Genomic DNA, 16,192 nt, shown 5'->3' on the forward strand with positions numbered 1-16,192 from the left:
CCTAGGGCTCCACTTAGCTGTCACTTTCACAAAGATATCCTCCCTGACCTCCTGGATAATGTAAATGTCTTAGATATTCATGTACTAGTCTGTATTGCTGCGTATATAGCTTTTGCTTACTTTCCTGGATATCTGTGACCCTTCAGACCTGGAATTGCTGTGGGAGCAAGAGCAATGGGCTGTCTCCCATGCCTGGTCTACTGGATCAATGAATGAGTTGCATTCTAGGAACAGCAGATCATGTGTACAAAGTCACACAGACACGGTACTCTCGGTATTCTGTGGCAGGTTCTAGAACAGCAAAAACTTTGGATGGCCGACACATAGGATAGGCAGAAGGAGGTTTCCGAGTCAAAAGAGTTCGGTTGTTAAGGGCCTTGTATGTACCCCTAAGGGGTCTGAACTTCACCCTGTAGGCAGTAGAAAGCCAGAGAAGGTGTTATGCAGAGAAATGTATATAATAATGAAGTTTGTCACTCTGGGAGCAGTGTGAGGGGTGGACCAAAAAAGAAAACTCTTTAAAGAACAGATAGGAGATATTCCAGTACTCCAGGTAAGAAATAATAAAGGTTTCCCTGAGGTAACTAAGCAAAAGGGCTTCCATTCAAAAGGCATTTTGAGATAGAATCTTGCTAATTTCCATGTGGAAGTGAATGTGAAAGATGCCATGGTCTAGCTTGGAAGACAGGCTAGGTGGCCATGCTGTTAGTGGAAATACAGCTATAGAAATAGAAGAACCGGAGGACCTGTCATGGATCAGCAGAAACAAATCTGACTAGGAACCATGAGGTTGCAGGTTCAATCCCCGGCCTTGCTCAGTGGGTTAAGGATCCGGCGTTGCCATGAGCTGTGGTGTAGGTCGCAGACATAGCTCAGATCTGGCATTGCTGTGGCTGTGGTGTAGGCCAGCAGCTGTAGCTCCAATTTGACCCCTAGCCTGGGAACCTCTATATGCTGTGGGTGTGGCCCTAAAAAGCAAAAAAAAGCGACTAGAAGAACTAGTTTTAAGATAAAATATAATGTACAGTTTTAAACATGTTAAGACTTACAAGTTACCTGTGGGCATCCAGATAGTCTTTTAAGCAGTTAAAAATGCACAGTGTCCCCATTGTGGCTCAGTGCTAACAAACCCACCTAGTATCCACGAGGCCATGGTTTGGATCCCTGGCCTTTCTTGGTGAGTTGGGGATCAGGCATTGCCGTGAGCTGCGGTGTTAAGTTGCAGACGTGGCTCGGATCTGGCATTGTTCTGGCTGTGCTGTAGGCCAGCAGCTGCAGTTCTGATTTGACCCCTGGCCTGGGAAGTTCCTTAATCTGTGGGTATGGCCCTAAAAAGACTAAATAAATAAATAAAATGACCTTCAACACATTTTCTCCAAGCAATACAGAACTATTCCTGAGAATTTAAAAGCTCTGGTTAAAAAAGACTATGTTTCTTGATACATTAACCTTTGATGTTGTCAAATGAAAGAGAGGCATTTAAATTAATTGTTAATGAAACTTTTGTTTTGGCACTATCCTAGAAACTGGTAGGTGGGTACATGATGAAATTCTTTTTTTTTTTTTTTTTTTTTGCTTTTTAAGGGCCACACTCATGGCATATGGAGATCCCCAGGGTTTGAATTGGAAGTGTAGCCTCTAACCTACACCATGGCCACAGCAACGCTGGATCTGAGCCGCATCTGCGACCTACACCACAGCTCACGGCAATGCTGGATCCTTAACCCACTGAGTGAGGTCAGGGATTGAACCCGCAACCTCATGGTTCCTAGTCAGATTCATTAACCACTGAGCCACGACAGGAACTCCGTGAAATTCTTATTTTAGGAAGATACCTTTATTGGTCATATGAAGAGGCCGAAGGAGAAGAAGTGATTCTGGTTGGACAGAGGAGGGATGATGATGAGAGTCGGAAATAATGGTACGGCAGAGAAGTGGAGAGAGCCCGCTCATGCTTTCATTCATCCGTCAAGTACTTATTCCCTGTACTCCACCAAACTCTGCGGTTGCACTGTTGTTACCCCCAAGGAGTTTATGGGCAAGTGGAGGAGGTGTACATTAATCAAATCATCATACTAATTAATGTAAAGATGCAGATGTGATTTTAAAAATGGAATGAAAGAAGTCAAACTGAAAAAAACATCCAAGAGGTAAAATTGATCGGTCTCATTTGCTTATGGGGGTGTCAATATACAGAAGATATGTTTCCTACTCTTCTTTCCTGAAATAACATGCAAACTAATTTGTGTGACAGAAATAAAGATGAGAAATGCCATGAAAGAAGATGTGTTTAGTGACAAATTACGTGGAACAGATCTAAATGACCTTTTACCAAAAGATGAGATCAATAAGCTATGAATTATAAATTCTGATTTTGCAATTTAAGTTCACTTATCACTGTCACTGTTCAATTGGAGTAATGGTACTTTGGTGATAAGATACAGTTTATTCTATGTCTTTCCATTTTTTTTTTGTTTGTTTTTATTCAGATGTTGCCAGAGCAATTGAATTACTGGAAAAACTACAGGAATCTGGAGAAGTACCAGTGCACAAGCTACAATCCCTCAAAAAAGTGCTTCAGAGTGAGTTTTGTACTGCTATTCGAGAGGTATGACACTAAGATTTTAATAACTATATCCTGCCATATGTCCTGAGTAGAAAATGTCTCTTCCACACAAACAGTTGAAATTGTTGCGATTGTAATTACATCTTATCTTTCTGTTTTTAACTGCTTGGATGGATAATAAAATATAGTTTAGTCTGCTAAATTCAAAAATTAGAACCAGTTAGGATTTATGGATTCATATAAAATCAAATGTTGATCTTATGGTCCCAATGAGTGAAGTGACTGCCTCAGCAGGTGACTTTAACCTGTAGTCTAAACTGTTCAGTGTCACATGAAGTCATCTGGAAATTCAGGTAGAAATAATCATAAGTAACAGGGACTGAGCTTTTCTTAAAAGACCTAAGTCTTCCACAGGTAATCTGGAAGAGTAACCTCCTACCAACTGAAGTTATGGTTATCCAAACATTTCTGTCCAGGGCAATAAGGGCAAATCCTTTCCTGGTTAATGGTTTCCAGAAGCCTGACGTGAAACAAGTGTCTTTAAAATGACTATTTGAAAATTTTTATTGACTGCTGGTGGAACTGACTATGCAATTAAATGAATTTTACTGTTTATAAGATAGTTCACTTGAAACATATATATTGTTTTATTTAATAATCCCATCCCCTCTTCCCTATCAGGTACTAAATAATAATTCATTAATTAGAACCTCAAGTCCATATATCCGGCCTACTAGAAGTCCCCAGTAATGAATTACCTACCAGCATCCTCTCTAAAGCCAGCTGAACATAATGGCTTCTGGGAGTTTGTCCTAACAGAGGGCATATACCTCTCAAGGAAAGTTTATATCAACCTCCCTTCCTCTTTGAAACTCTGCTGTGGTTAATACATAGTCTAATGCCTCAGCAGTGCTAGTTTGTGAATTATCACTAAGCGAAAAAAACTCAGGGAACTAAAGTAGAGACACGCAAAGCCTCTCTCACTACATGCTTAAACCGTAGCTTCCCCTGGCGGTTAATATTTGGATTTTGCTGGTACTTGACTTAGACTTAGACTCTGCTTAAGCTAAATCTTTATCAGATGAAGTTGTTTGCTGCTTAGTTTTTGTTACTAATGAATATGCAGCTTAGGGACATAACCGTAATTCTGTCTCTAAGTTTTAATCTGTGAATTTGGCCAAAGACTGAAAGGAAATTTCTCAAAGTGTGTAAGTTCTCAGCCATCACCTGCTCAGGGGGCAGGTATAAGATGTGTGGAAATGCCAGGGGCCTCCTGTCGTCACTCACAGACTGAGGCTGATCCTCTCTACATTCTGTTCTTCCTTCACTGAGTGCTGCTCCCCTGAGATTTGGTGGCTGGCTTTTTTATCTTAGGTATATCACCTTTCTACTTTGACAGAACTGACTAAAGAATGGAAGCATCAAATACATCTCTCTGCTCCCTGGGAATCTGGCTTGTGATCCGTGCCGAGCCTCTTTTTTATGGAACTTACATTCCATTGAGAAAAAAATGATGATAAGTAAATATATTACACACTGTCAGAAAGTGACAAGACTAGGAGGAGAACAGAGCAGGACTAGGGAGTCCAGGTGAGGCTCTGTTCAGTTAGGGTGGTCAGAAAATAACCTGATTGAAATCATGGAGCAAGTCACATGGATTTATCAGGAGGGTATAGTGTTCCAGGCAGAGGAAACCACAAGCGAAAAAGCCCAGAGGCAAGAGTGACCTTAATTCATGCAAGAAACAGCACCAAAGCCAGTTATGCCTGCGCTGAATAAGGAAGGTGGGCTTCTTAGAGGCGGCTGGAGAGCAAAGCACACAGGGCCTCACTGGCTGTGCTAAGAACACGAGACTCTATCCTAAGGATGATAGGAAGCCCTTGGAGAATTTTGACCAGACATGATTAGCTTTTCAAAGATGTTTCCCTGACTGCTGGGAGAGTGCAAGCATCTGTGCAAGAGGAGAGCTAAGAGAGACCAGTAATGAGGTAATGAGGTGGGACCTGTAAGACAGGAGATGATGACAGCCTGGACCAAAGTGGCAGCAGAGCAGGTAGTGGGAAGTTGTCAGACTCAGTGTATATGTTTTTGAGAGTTAAGACAATAGGAATTGCAATATCAGCTATATGGATGAGAGAGAAGAGTCTCCCAGGCTTCTGCAGGCTGGGCTTTGGAACAGTCAGCTGAGTGGTGATATGATGAGATGGGATCTTTGAGGGTAGACCAGATTTGGAGAGGACTGTCCTAGGAACTTCTCGGTGCCTTTCAGCATCCAAGTAGAGAGGTCTGGTAGGCATCTAAGTCTGAAGCTTAGGAGAGAAGCTGGTGCCAGATTTGTAAATGTGGTGTACGTATCTGTTCAAATAAATACACACGCCCTTTGATTTAAAGAGTTGGCTAAGGAAAATGAGAATGAGAGTTTTTTAAAAAAGAAAAAATAGGGAGACATTATACAGGTATTATAAGTATATCTTACAAATCTCTTCGTTGGTCAAGCGTGCTCTGTGATTCATTAGTGGCTCACGGAAACCTGTGATTTATAAGCATTCAGAAATTTCAGAGGGAAAAAAAGATGATATAATCTATCTACCTTATATTTTATACATTTGGAATAAGATCAGTTCTTATGTTCACAGTAATGTCTTAGTAATAATTTTGTTCTTAATAAGGCAATACAGAGAGTTCTCATTGTGGTGCAGTGAGTTAAGAACCCGGCTAGTATCTGTGAGGATGCGGGTTCAATCCCTGGCCTCGCTCAGTGGGTTGGGGATTGGCCTTGCTGTGAGCTGTGGTGGCTCAGATCCTGAGTTGCTGTGGCTGTGGTGCAGGCTGGTGGCTGTAGCTCCGATTCTACCCCTGTAGCTCGGAACGTCCCATATGCTGCGAGTTTGGCTCTAAAAAGGAAAAAGAAAAGACAAGACAAGACAAGAGGCAATACATGTTACACAGAAATTGATTTGATCCCTTCCTCTGGGCTAATGTTTTATACTATTGCCTGGTATTGTTTATATTTGTTAAGTTTGAGATTTTTATTATTCTTACAATGTTTTGTATTAACCATGGGAAGTATTGATAAAGGTATCCAACATGTATAACAGTTCTAAATCGTAGAATAATATTGTGAATCCATCTAAGTGAAAAGTTCTGCAGTAAAAATATAAAATAGGAACACGTATTGACAGGTAAACCCACAAGCCCGGAGAGAAAAGTACAACCAGGAAGTATGATGATGTAAGAAGGTGAATACTTGACAATTAAATTTTATTTTACTCCTGTTCTCTTGGGTACTGACTGTTGGCTGGCTTGAAACCTTTGAAGTTTTGGTTTTTTATCTAGATAATGTTCAGAATCTTCTGGTTAATTTATTTGGATTTTTCAGTAACACTTGCTAGTTAATAAATACTTTCTAGTATGAAAGCTATAAATGTTGTTATGACAGTTGGATGAAAGAAGAAGAACTAGAGAGGTAGCACTCTTTGTTGCATTCAGAACAAACACAGGTCCAGGTCACACCACTGCCAACAAGACTGGAAAGCCCAAGTCATGCTTATGAAGAAAGCAGAACAAGCTATTGCCACGTTTGGTTGTTGTCATGTACACATGTAACAGTAGTTACTGTTTCCGGCTGAGGGAGTCCCGTATTTTGCTTTACAGTTGGGTGAAACCACTGAATTAGCTCTGAGCGATATGTGTAGCAATTATATGGGGAGAATAGTTTAATGAAATTGTGTTTTTTAGTGATAATATATGACTAAAAGAGATAAAGTGTTAACTATTTTTTTGTAATTTGTAACAAAGGCTGACAAAGGTTTTGTTGAGATCAGTACAGAAATAAGACCCAACTGATACAACTAAGAAAGGCATTGATTTATGAATAAGTTGCACATGAATGACAATCCACACACAGTCTTATTCACAGAATACAGATAGTAGTTGGAAATACCTGTCTCTCTCTCTTTTTTTTTTTTTTTTTTTTTTTTGGCTGCACTTGTGGCATGTGGAGGTTCCCAGGCCAGGGATTGAACCTGCACCACAGCAGCAACCCCAGCTGCTGCAGTGACAACACTGGATCCTTAACCCACTGCACCATAAGAGAACTCTGGCAGTACTTACTTGATTGTATTATTTTTGCTCACTGATCTTACAGGGGCCTGATTAATAATTAAATTCCACCTATCTGTGCAAGTAATTTTGAAATAAATGGCAGAGAAATGGGATAATGTGTGATGCTCTTTTCCACAATGAGAGGTACTGGCTGACAAAAGAATGTTCGCATAAATTCTTGAATGAGGGACGAAATTTAACAATTTATGGTACTGCTACTCGCAGTAAAAATCATTTCTGCCATTTTAAGTGGCTTCCTCAAATTTTAGTTCGTCACTATATTAATTAGCTTGAATGCCCAAACTTATAAAGTAAAATATAAGGAAAAATAAGGGTTGAAAGAAAAGGATATTAATTTTTATTTTATAAACGTTGACTTTAGAATAAGGGTTTTTCCTAAGAGGTTGAATTACAGTTCAAATCGCTCAAGTTCAAATTGCCAAGAGATGGACTTTTCCCAGCCCTTTCTGTTCTTCGTGCCTCAGTGAAAGAAATCAATAGTACATGAATGGCCATATTTTAAAGAGGACATCTAATTTCCACAACAGAGTATCAAAACATTCTTTCTGAAACTAAAATAATAAAAAACCACAACATTAGCCATCTCTTTACTGTGATTATCTTCCAAGTTTAAAGCATTCGAGCTTCCTGCTTTCCAGAGCGAGGTGCTCCCTGGTCTGGGTGTGCTCTGTGGCTGAGAGAGGACTGTGGGGAAGACTCACTCCGCATCTATTTATGCCTGCGATTTGCGTGTTTGAACCAAATATGCAGAATGACATAGTTACTAAAAACTGCCTTCCGTGGCCGATCACCAGATAGTATGTGTTGGTGTTTTCTAATATAGAACTACAGAATTAGAAAATAAAACCAACTCTGTATAGAAGCTCTCATTCTGTGATAACGGATGTTGAAAATACCCCAGTTCGTCTCTCCTTCTAGCACGTGTTACAGTTGGGTGTCCCCATCCTCCTTCCAGCTACGTGTGGTTGTGACAACTGCCTTGGCTAAGGAAGTGTGCGTAGAAGCCATGGGTGCCACTTCCTTGTGGAAGCCTTTGAGTCAGTGCATTATTTGCCATGTTCCCTTCCATTTTTGTCTGACGAGTGATGTTTTGTAAGATAAATGATCCATCGGCCTGGATTGCAGAGTGAGAAAATGAGAAATGTAGGTTTTAGCCAATTCTTAATGAACATGTAGGCTCAGCAGGAAATCTTTGGTACTCTAAGCCCCCAAGATGTTGGGCTTCTTGAACCGCAGCAAAACCCAAGCTATCCTGACTGATGCTGAAACAGTCACGAAACCAGACTTACCTTGGAAAGATGTTATAAGCAGTATCAAACCCTTTTACTGCTGTAAAACAAAAATTTTTTTGAAAAAAAAAACTGTGTATTTATGGTAGGCTGTGATAATTTTATTTTATTTTTTTTTTTGGCTGCAGCATGCTTAATGTGCAATCTCAGTTCCCAGACCAGGAATTGATTCTGGGGCTCAGCTGTGAAAGTGCTGAGTCCTAAACCACTAGGCCACTAGGGAACTCTCTCTGCTCCCTTTTTTCTTTTTAAATCTTTTTAAAACTTTGTAAAATTAGTAACCAGTGTAAGTACCAGCGCTTGTTAGGTGGTTCACCAATTTTTAAATTCCGAGACTCTTCGCTTGTAGATTTTGTATGCTTCTAGGTTATCTCCCATTTGCTCCTGCTCTTTTTTTTTTTCCCCTTCCTGAAGATAGAGCTCATTCACTTTACAGCATCACCCCCCCCATCTAAGTCTCATACTATTTTTCATAAAGGGGTTTCTTTGTCTTATAGACTTAAAAGTATAATCAACAAAGAAGAAATAGTTGGAATGTGTTAGTCTGCTATCAAGAGCTCTCAGTCTCCAATGAGATTCTTTATTTTTTCCCCCTGGAGGCATGTAAAGGTTGGGAATTATCACCCCAATGCCTCCCACCAGTTACACGTGTGAAGTGTCATCGTGAGACGTTTTTTCGGATCAGAGGGAGCAGCAAAGTCATGAGAGCAGTACTGTAGTCAAGTCCACCATTGCTCAAATCCCCACATAGTTACTTGTTTTTGACCTTTCTCGAATGTCATTTGTCAGTTTTTAATAGTGGGAGTACCATCAGTGTTGAATCTGGTAGCCAATCATTACAAAATCAATGGATGCTATTATTATTAAGAGTAGTGGAGTCCAAAATATCACTAAAGATGGTATTTTGGTAAATCAGGAAATGGATAGCAGATGGGAAGAGAAGGTAGTTTTCTTTTGACCAGATCTAGGAAGCCCCCTAAGACTGAAGGGCATAGTCATCGCCACAGCGCCATTCACTGCTCCTCCTTCCTCAGTCACGTGGGTCATAGCGTTACGGCCCAAGTGCTTGTGCACTTCATCTTAATTTATCATGTGGTGAACATCATCTTAATTTACCATGTGGGTGAAAACACAGCAAATGTAATCGGCTTTATGGGAAAGCTAATGGTTTGGTTGTATGATAGCATATAGATTTGTAATTACCTTAAGAAAACATACGCTTGGATGAGTAGTGTCAAGGTGAGATGAACAAGGTTACAGAGAAGGAAAAAGAAGAGTTGGAGGAGGGAGAGTGAGAGGGAATGAAGGTAAAATGGAGAGAGGGAAGGAAGAACGGAAAAGGGAAAGGAAAGAAGAGGAAGACAGCGAGGCACAGGAAGGAAAGAAGAAGGAAAGAAGGAAGGCTGGTCGATGTTGACTTACAGTGTAATGTCCTGCAGTGGAAATAGACGGAACATTACATGGCGTCAGAAAGAGAACTGACAGTGGAGTCAGACAACCTGGGTTCAAATCCGCGCTTGGCCACTTGATTATGTGATCTTTTGCAGGTACTTAATCTCTGTCATCTTGGTTATATTTAACTTTTATTTTTTTTTAAACATAACTTCCTGGTACTGGGGGAAGATTAGATCAAATGAGATATAAAACATAAAGTACCTTGACGGACGGAGTACCTAGCTAAGAGAGTCAGTAGTTAAGAAATGGTACCTATTTGGTGACTTTAGTGACAACACAAAATTTTAGTATGTTCTAATAGAAATATCAGTTATGGAGTTCCCATTGTGGCACAGTGGAACGAATCTGACTAGTATCCATGAGGATGTGGGTTCTTTCTCTGGCCTCTCAGTGGCTCAGGGATCTGGTGTTGCTGCGAGCTGTGGCGTAGGTCTCAAACATGGCTTGGATCTCGCACTGCTGTGGTTGTGGCGTAAGCCGGCAGCTGTAGTTCCAATTCTACCCCTAGCCTGGGAATTCCCATATGTTGTGGGTGCAGCCCTAAAATGCAAAAAAAAAAAAAAAAAAAAAAAAAGGAAGAGGAAAAAGAAAGAAATATTAGTTACAAATGTGGAAAAAATAGTAGTTCTATAGTTATCAATCATCCAGGCAAATGTAGGAATTTTTTTTTTTTGATAGGAAGACCTACATTTTAAGAAAGATGTAGATAATCTGGATTGGTTTTAGAAGAATTCAACACAGTAAGGAATCTGGAAACCTGTCATATGAGACATTAATAACAACAGAGGCTATTTGGTCATATTTTAGATTACTTTAGAACAAGAGTTTTTAACCTAAGGTCATATGTAGGCTTCATGTTGTAGGCGAAGTAAGAGCAACTACATATATGATTTTTTTTGTTTCCTTTATATGAAATTTTTTTCATGGCAAAATATGATTTTAATGTTTTACTTTAAAAATGGATTGAGTGGCATGAATTCATTGTGTACAATTTTTTGTTTCCTTTATATGAAATTTTTTTCATGGCAAAATATGATTTTAATGTTTTACTTTAAAAATGGATTGAGTGGCATGGATTCATTGTGTAAAATTATCATCCTTATCATATAATGGCATCTAGAGTGGCATTACATACACCAGAATGAACAAAAATGTATCTGGCCTTATGCTTATGCATATCTTTCTCTGTTCATATTCAGCTTAGCTTAGGTTAGCAGATGACAAAGAAAAGAAAGCTTGGTGGCTCTTACATTTCCTTGATTTAATTTGCATTGCTAAATGGGACGGGGCACAAAAGCCAGACTGTTTCTTCTGTGATAAGTTTCCTGCCAACAAGGGCATGAAGTCAAGAAAGCTTATTTCTGAGCATCTTGACAATACGTCACACAATACAGAATTTTTGTTTTCTACAGAAAAAGCTCTTTTTTTTAAAAAAAGTGAAAATTTACTAAAACTTATATTTGCCCCAGTATGTCTTGACACATTTGCAAGCAAAAGGAACCATAAAGATTGGCGAAAGCAAGAGCACATCCTGTACTCTAGAAATGTTTAAACTAGTGGGTTGCTCAGAGCAACAACAGCAACGAAACGAAGAGTGCCTCTTTCACTTGCTCTAACCTTCTTCTGAACTTTGACATTTTGCTAGTATTTTGGAGCCAGTTATGGTGAAAATAATAGTTGTGCCGTTCCCACTGGCTTACAACTAGGTGAAGACTGAGATTGTTTCAGTAAAGCTCTGATTTTTATCTATCACATGAATGCCGATATCCATGCGTGTGTACATGCGTGTGCGAGAGCAAGGGAGAGGGAGAGAGGGCAAGAGAGAGAGGGAGGGAGAGAGAGAGGGGGAGGGAGGGAGGGAGAAAAAGGAAGATACCCCTTGGACATTTTAAAGACCAGGTTGTTCCAACAGTGGAACGTTTCTTTGTCAAGCAAAATTCTTACTGGAAGAAAAGCCTTGATACTGTGTGTGCATGTGGAGTATATATGGAGTTTCTGGATCCAGCATCCTGCGTGATTGCTCTGGTGAAGAAGACAGATGTTCTAATTTTCAAAGAGACTTATTTTCAACATCAGAGTGCGTTAGTGTCAAAGACTCACAGTTATCTTTAAATGATGCCTTACCTGCTCTGTAAAAAGTGGGCCAATAATTCCACAGTGATAGCCTGGAACCCATATTTTCAAGTTTTTATTTAGAAAGGGAGCAAAATGTGTTCTTTTATTGAAAAATTTTTCTTGGCTTTCCAGAGGGTGTTAATGTGCTTAGTTGAACTTGGGTCAGAAATTTCACTATGTTTATTTAAGTAAAAAATGGATGTATCTTAGAAAAAATTGACCAAAGAGGTTCGTTCATAGCTAGATTTTCTTGTAGCAATGTTAGGCCATAAGAAGGAGGCTAGTCCTTAGAGTTCAGATTTGCTGATCTTGTAAGGTTGCTGTTGGAAACACCTGCCATTTTGGAGGGAGAGGTGGAAATTTCTGACATTTCCAATGCTGAAAGAAGGCTATCTGTGAGGGAGAGGGAGCTGAAAAGGAGAAAGCCTTGTCACTTTATCCGGGGAAAAGATCTCCAACAACTGGAAAGCCTGCACAACTCTCTTAAAGGTTACTTCTGCTTAGATGACTTAAATGGAAAAAGGATTCAAACGTCATTCCCTGCTGACAGAGGCTGCATTGTTGATGCCAACCTTTCCAGAAATAACTTCATTTGACTTGAGGATAAAGGGTTTGGTAGAACCTGAATTCAACTTGAAGAGTGTTAGAAAAAGCTCAGGGGTCAGCATAAGTCTACTCTGCTCTGATAAAGAATTTGACTGCTATTAAACGTGAGGTGGGCTGCATCTTTGAGCACTTACTGCTGTTAAAATAATAGATGCAGGTTGATTGGTTACCAAAAATGACATAAAAATTTCCATGTAAAACTTCACTCCAAATTTTTAGTTTTTCCAAACCAAATAAAACAGCCTCTTTTTTTTTCTTTTTATAGCCACAGCTGTAGCATATGGAAGTTGAAGAGAAGCTGCAGCTTCTGGCCTATGCCACAGCCACAGCCATGCAGAATCCGAGCCATGTCTGCAGCATACACCACAGCTCACAGCAATGCTGAATCTTTAACCCACTGAGTGAGAACAGGGATTGAACCCAAGCCCTCATGGATACTAGTTGGGTTTGTTACCACTGAGCCACAGCAGCAACTCCAAAACAGCCTTCTTACTGAAATACATTTTAAGCAGACACAAAGTTTATAATTATTATGTTTTTCCAGAAACAGCCATTAATTTTTACCAAAAACATGAGTCACATAATCTTTTGCAATATGTGAAATAAATCAGCGTCAAAGGCAAAAAAAAATGGCATGAACATTTATACACGAGTTTATTTTTCTTGGGATAACACCATAACTTCATTAGAGTCTCAAGATTCTAAGATAATGCCTCTTGCTCCTACCCCTCAAAAAATGAAGGAAACTTCTTAATAAAGGATGATGGTATCATTGAGAAAAACTCCATGATTAGTGCATCTCTACCTCTAAGGTGCTTTCAGTTCTATGCATCTGTACAGAGTAATGAACATTTTTCTTTACATAGATTACATGGAATTATGTAAGGCTGAGCTTGTGTGCATAGTGGAAATATGTGACTCTGAGTGGGGTGGGGAAGATAGATACTATAGGGATTTTTCAACTGATAAAAATAATAACACAAGAAAGTATATTCATTTTTACTGAGGGGTTTTGAGAAAATATAATTTTATCACAGGAAATTACGAAAACAGAATGGCCACATACCTCATTGGAAATAGAATTTGTCAACTATATAGTTCTGTTCCCGCAGTTTTTTCAGAAAGAAGTCACACTTTTTAACAGTGTGAGGAGCGTTTGTAACGCTGACATGTCACTCTGTGGTCGCAAGCACAGGTTTGTGTGGCAGGAACTGTCCTAGCCTGAAATTGCTCTAATGGGTCATTGATCATAAAGATACCTAAGCAGATAGTTACAAATAGTCTATAATCACTCTGAAGGCTGTTCACATGACTGTTGGGTAAATACTCAGCTCCAGCCTTTCTGTTGGCTACTGCAAATGATGAAATGAACAGTACATATTTCCAGAAGCTTGTAATTACACATAGTTCACCATAATAGAGACCGCAGAGAAGGTGTATTTTATATCAGTCTGATCAAGTGAACATTCTGTCTTCTGTTGAGATCATAGGACTGGAAATCAGAACTTCTATTTTTGGCCCCATGGATGACGTTTTCCCGTTGGTGAACAAGTCATTTAACCTTTTCTTGCTTCGGTATTGCCAACACATGTGGAGACAAGTCCATTTGTACAAGCCAGTATAAAATGAATGTTAAGTTAACACATCGGCAATGTTAACCAACTTGCTGTTATCCCCGAGTGTGATTTGCACATAGAAAAGGAAGTGAAATTAGTATCTCCTAAAATAAAAATATATGCAAGGCAATATTTTAATTTCCTCCTGCCTTCATTTCCCCCCCCTTCTTTTCTTCTTTTTCTTTCATATAAGATTTAGGGCTGAAAACAGACCACTACATCTTATATTCATCATTTCCTTGATTTTTATGTAGTCTGAGTGCTTGTTATTTTCCTCAAGCATTTATTTTAATTGTGTGTTTAAAGTGTTATAAAAAGGTATACTGATGAAATCTTTGGGGATCTTCTTTTTCTCTTAATATCATCGTGCTATGATTCCATCATATTTTGCATGTGTGTGTGTTACCGTGGTTCACTTGTTTTGACTGTTGTGGTGTTCCATTGTGGCAATATACCACAGTGTATTAATTACTCTCCTATTGTGAGCATTTGATGAGTTGCTTCCAGATTTTCACTGTAATCATTGCTGCTAACATACATGCATTTTTATTAGATGACTTAAGATGTCCCTTGCATGTGTATGTAAATGTGTGAGTTCGGAATCATAAGGTAAAAATGTTCAACTCTTACCGAACTGACTGCTCACCACTCAGAAGTCCGGACTTGAGAGGCAGGTGTTGGTAGAAAGGGAAGGTTGCTTTATTCAGGGTGCCAGAACCTGGAGAGAAGGCAGACTCAGGTCCCAGACCAACTCCAAAAGTTCTGATCAGCCATGACATTTTTTTTTAATTTTATTGAAGTATAGCGACTTAAATGTTGTGTTAATATTCAGGTCTACAGCAAAGTCAATCAAGTTATGCATATATCCATTCCTTTTCAGATTCTTTTTCCGCATAAGTCACCACAGAGTACTGGATGATTTTCCTGGGCTGAAGAGTTACTCATCCATTCCACCTTTAGTAGGGTGTGTATGTCAGCACTAACCTCCTGATTAATCCTTCCCCACAACCTTTCCCCTTTAATGACCTGAAGTTTGCTTTTTAAATCTTTGAGTCTGTTTCTATTTTGTGAAGTTCTTTTATATCATTTTTATTAGATTCCACGTATTAGTTAGATCCCATATATTGGTGATCTCGTATGATACTTGCCTTTCTCTGACTTACTTTACTTAGTATGATAATCTATAGGTCTATTCATGTTGGTGCAAATGGCATTCTTTCATTCTTTTTTATGGATGAGTAGTATTCCATTGCATATATGTACCACATCTTTCTTATCCATTCCTTTGTTGATAGACATATAGGTCACTTCATGCCTTAGCTGTTGTAAATAGTGCTGCAGTTAACACTGGGGTTGGGGGAGATACATGCATCTTTTTGAATTATGGTTTTCTCCAGATAGATGCTCAAGAGTGGGATTGCTGGATCGTATGGTAGTCTATATTTGGTTTTAAAGGAATCTCTATAGTAGCTGTACCAATTTACATTCCCACCAACAGTGTAGGAGGGTTCCCTTTTCTCCATGCCTCCCCAGCATTTATTGTTAATAGACTTTTTGGTGATGACCATTCTGAATAGTGTGAGGTGATACCTCCTTTTAGTTTTGATTTGCATTTCTTTAATAATTACTGAGGTTGAGCATTTCTCTAATAATTACTGAGGTTGAGCATCTTTTCATGTGTTTTTTGGGGCCGTCTGTCTGTCTTCTTTGGAGAAATGCCACGACAGTTTTTAAAGGAAGAAAGGGGAAGGAAACTCAGTGAATCACTGAGGTAGGAGGTTGGATTCTGCATCACGCTCCATTACATACACACTGGTTGACTCCTCATTATCTTTATTTAGATTATCATTATCTTATTTGCCCGCTTTGTCTGCCTAAGGATTGGTAAGAGGGCTACTTAATTTTCATTCTTCTTTAAATCTAGGAAAAGAAGTAACATGTAAGGCAAGACATGGTGTGTATTCAGGAGAGCGTACGTCAGGAGTTAGGTTAAATTGCCTACTGATATCATTTCTATGGTTTGATTTAAGAGGAACAGGAATGGGCAAGCAAAAAAGGGGCAGAAAAGCTGCTTACATAACTTTAAGAGATAATGCCAGTTTTTAAACTTGTTTGCTCTAATTTATACCCTAAAAGGGGGAGGGGGAGGGAGTGGGATGGATTGGGAGCTTGGGTTTAATAGATGCAAACTATTGCCTTTGGAATGGATTAGCAATGAGATCCTGCTGTGTAGCACTGGGAACTATGTCTGGTCACTTATGATAAAGCATCATAATGTGAGAAAAAGGAATGTATACCTGTGCTTATAAATGGGTCACCATGCTGTACAGCAGAAAAAAAAATAATGTGTTGGGGAAATGAACAAAAAAAAAAGAAAAAGAAATAGTGCATCTGCATTACTTCCAACACGTGGCATGAGA

At 39.2% G+C, this 16,192-nt stretch overlaps 1 protein-coding gene across 6 annotated transcripts in view; it reads left to right on the forward strand.

Moving 5' to 3' along the window:
• Nucleotides 1–16,192, forward strand: part of LIN7A (lin-7 homolog A, crumbs cell polarity complex component) — a 153,080-nt gene that overhangs the window by 43,173 nt on the left and 93,715 nt on the right. For 5 of the 6 annotated variants that reach the window (XR_002344352.1, XM_021093058.1, XM_021093060.1 and 2 more), the window contains exon 2: nucleotides 2,490–2,608. The exons of the other annotated variant lie outside the window; for it this stretch is intronic. Coding sequence is in view for 3 of the 5 variants with exons in the window: in XM_021093058.1 (XP_020948717.1) it covers nucleotides 2,490–2,608 (119 nt within the window). In the remaining 2 variants the exon portion in view is untranslated. The remainder of the gene's footprint in view (nucleotides 1–2,489; nucleotides 2,609–16,192) is intronic. 6 annotated transcript variants of the gene reach the window in all.

Source organism: Sus scrofa, chromosome 5, assembly GCF_000003025.6.
Source record: "Sus scrofa isolate TJ Tabasco breed Duroc chromosome 5, Sscrofa11.1, whole genome shotgun sequence".
In the NCBI taxonomy this organism is placed as follows: domain Eukaryota; kingdom Metazoa; phylum Chordata; class Mammalia; order Artiodactyla; family Suidae; genus Sus; species Sus scrofa.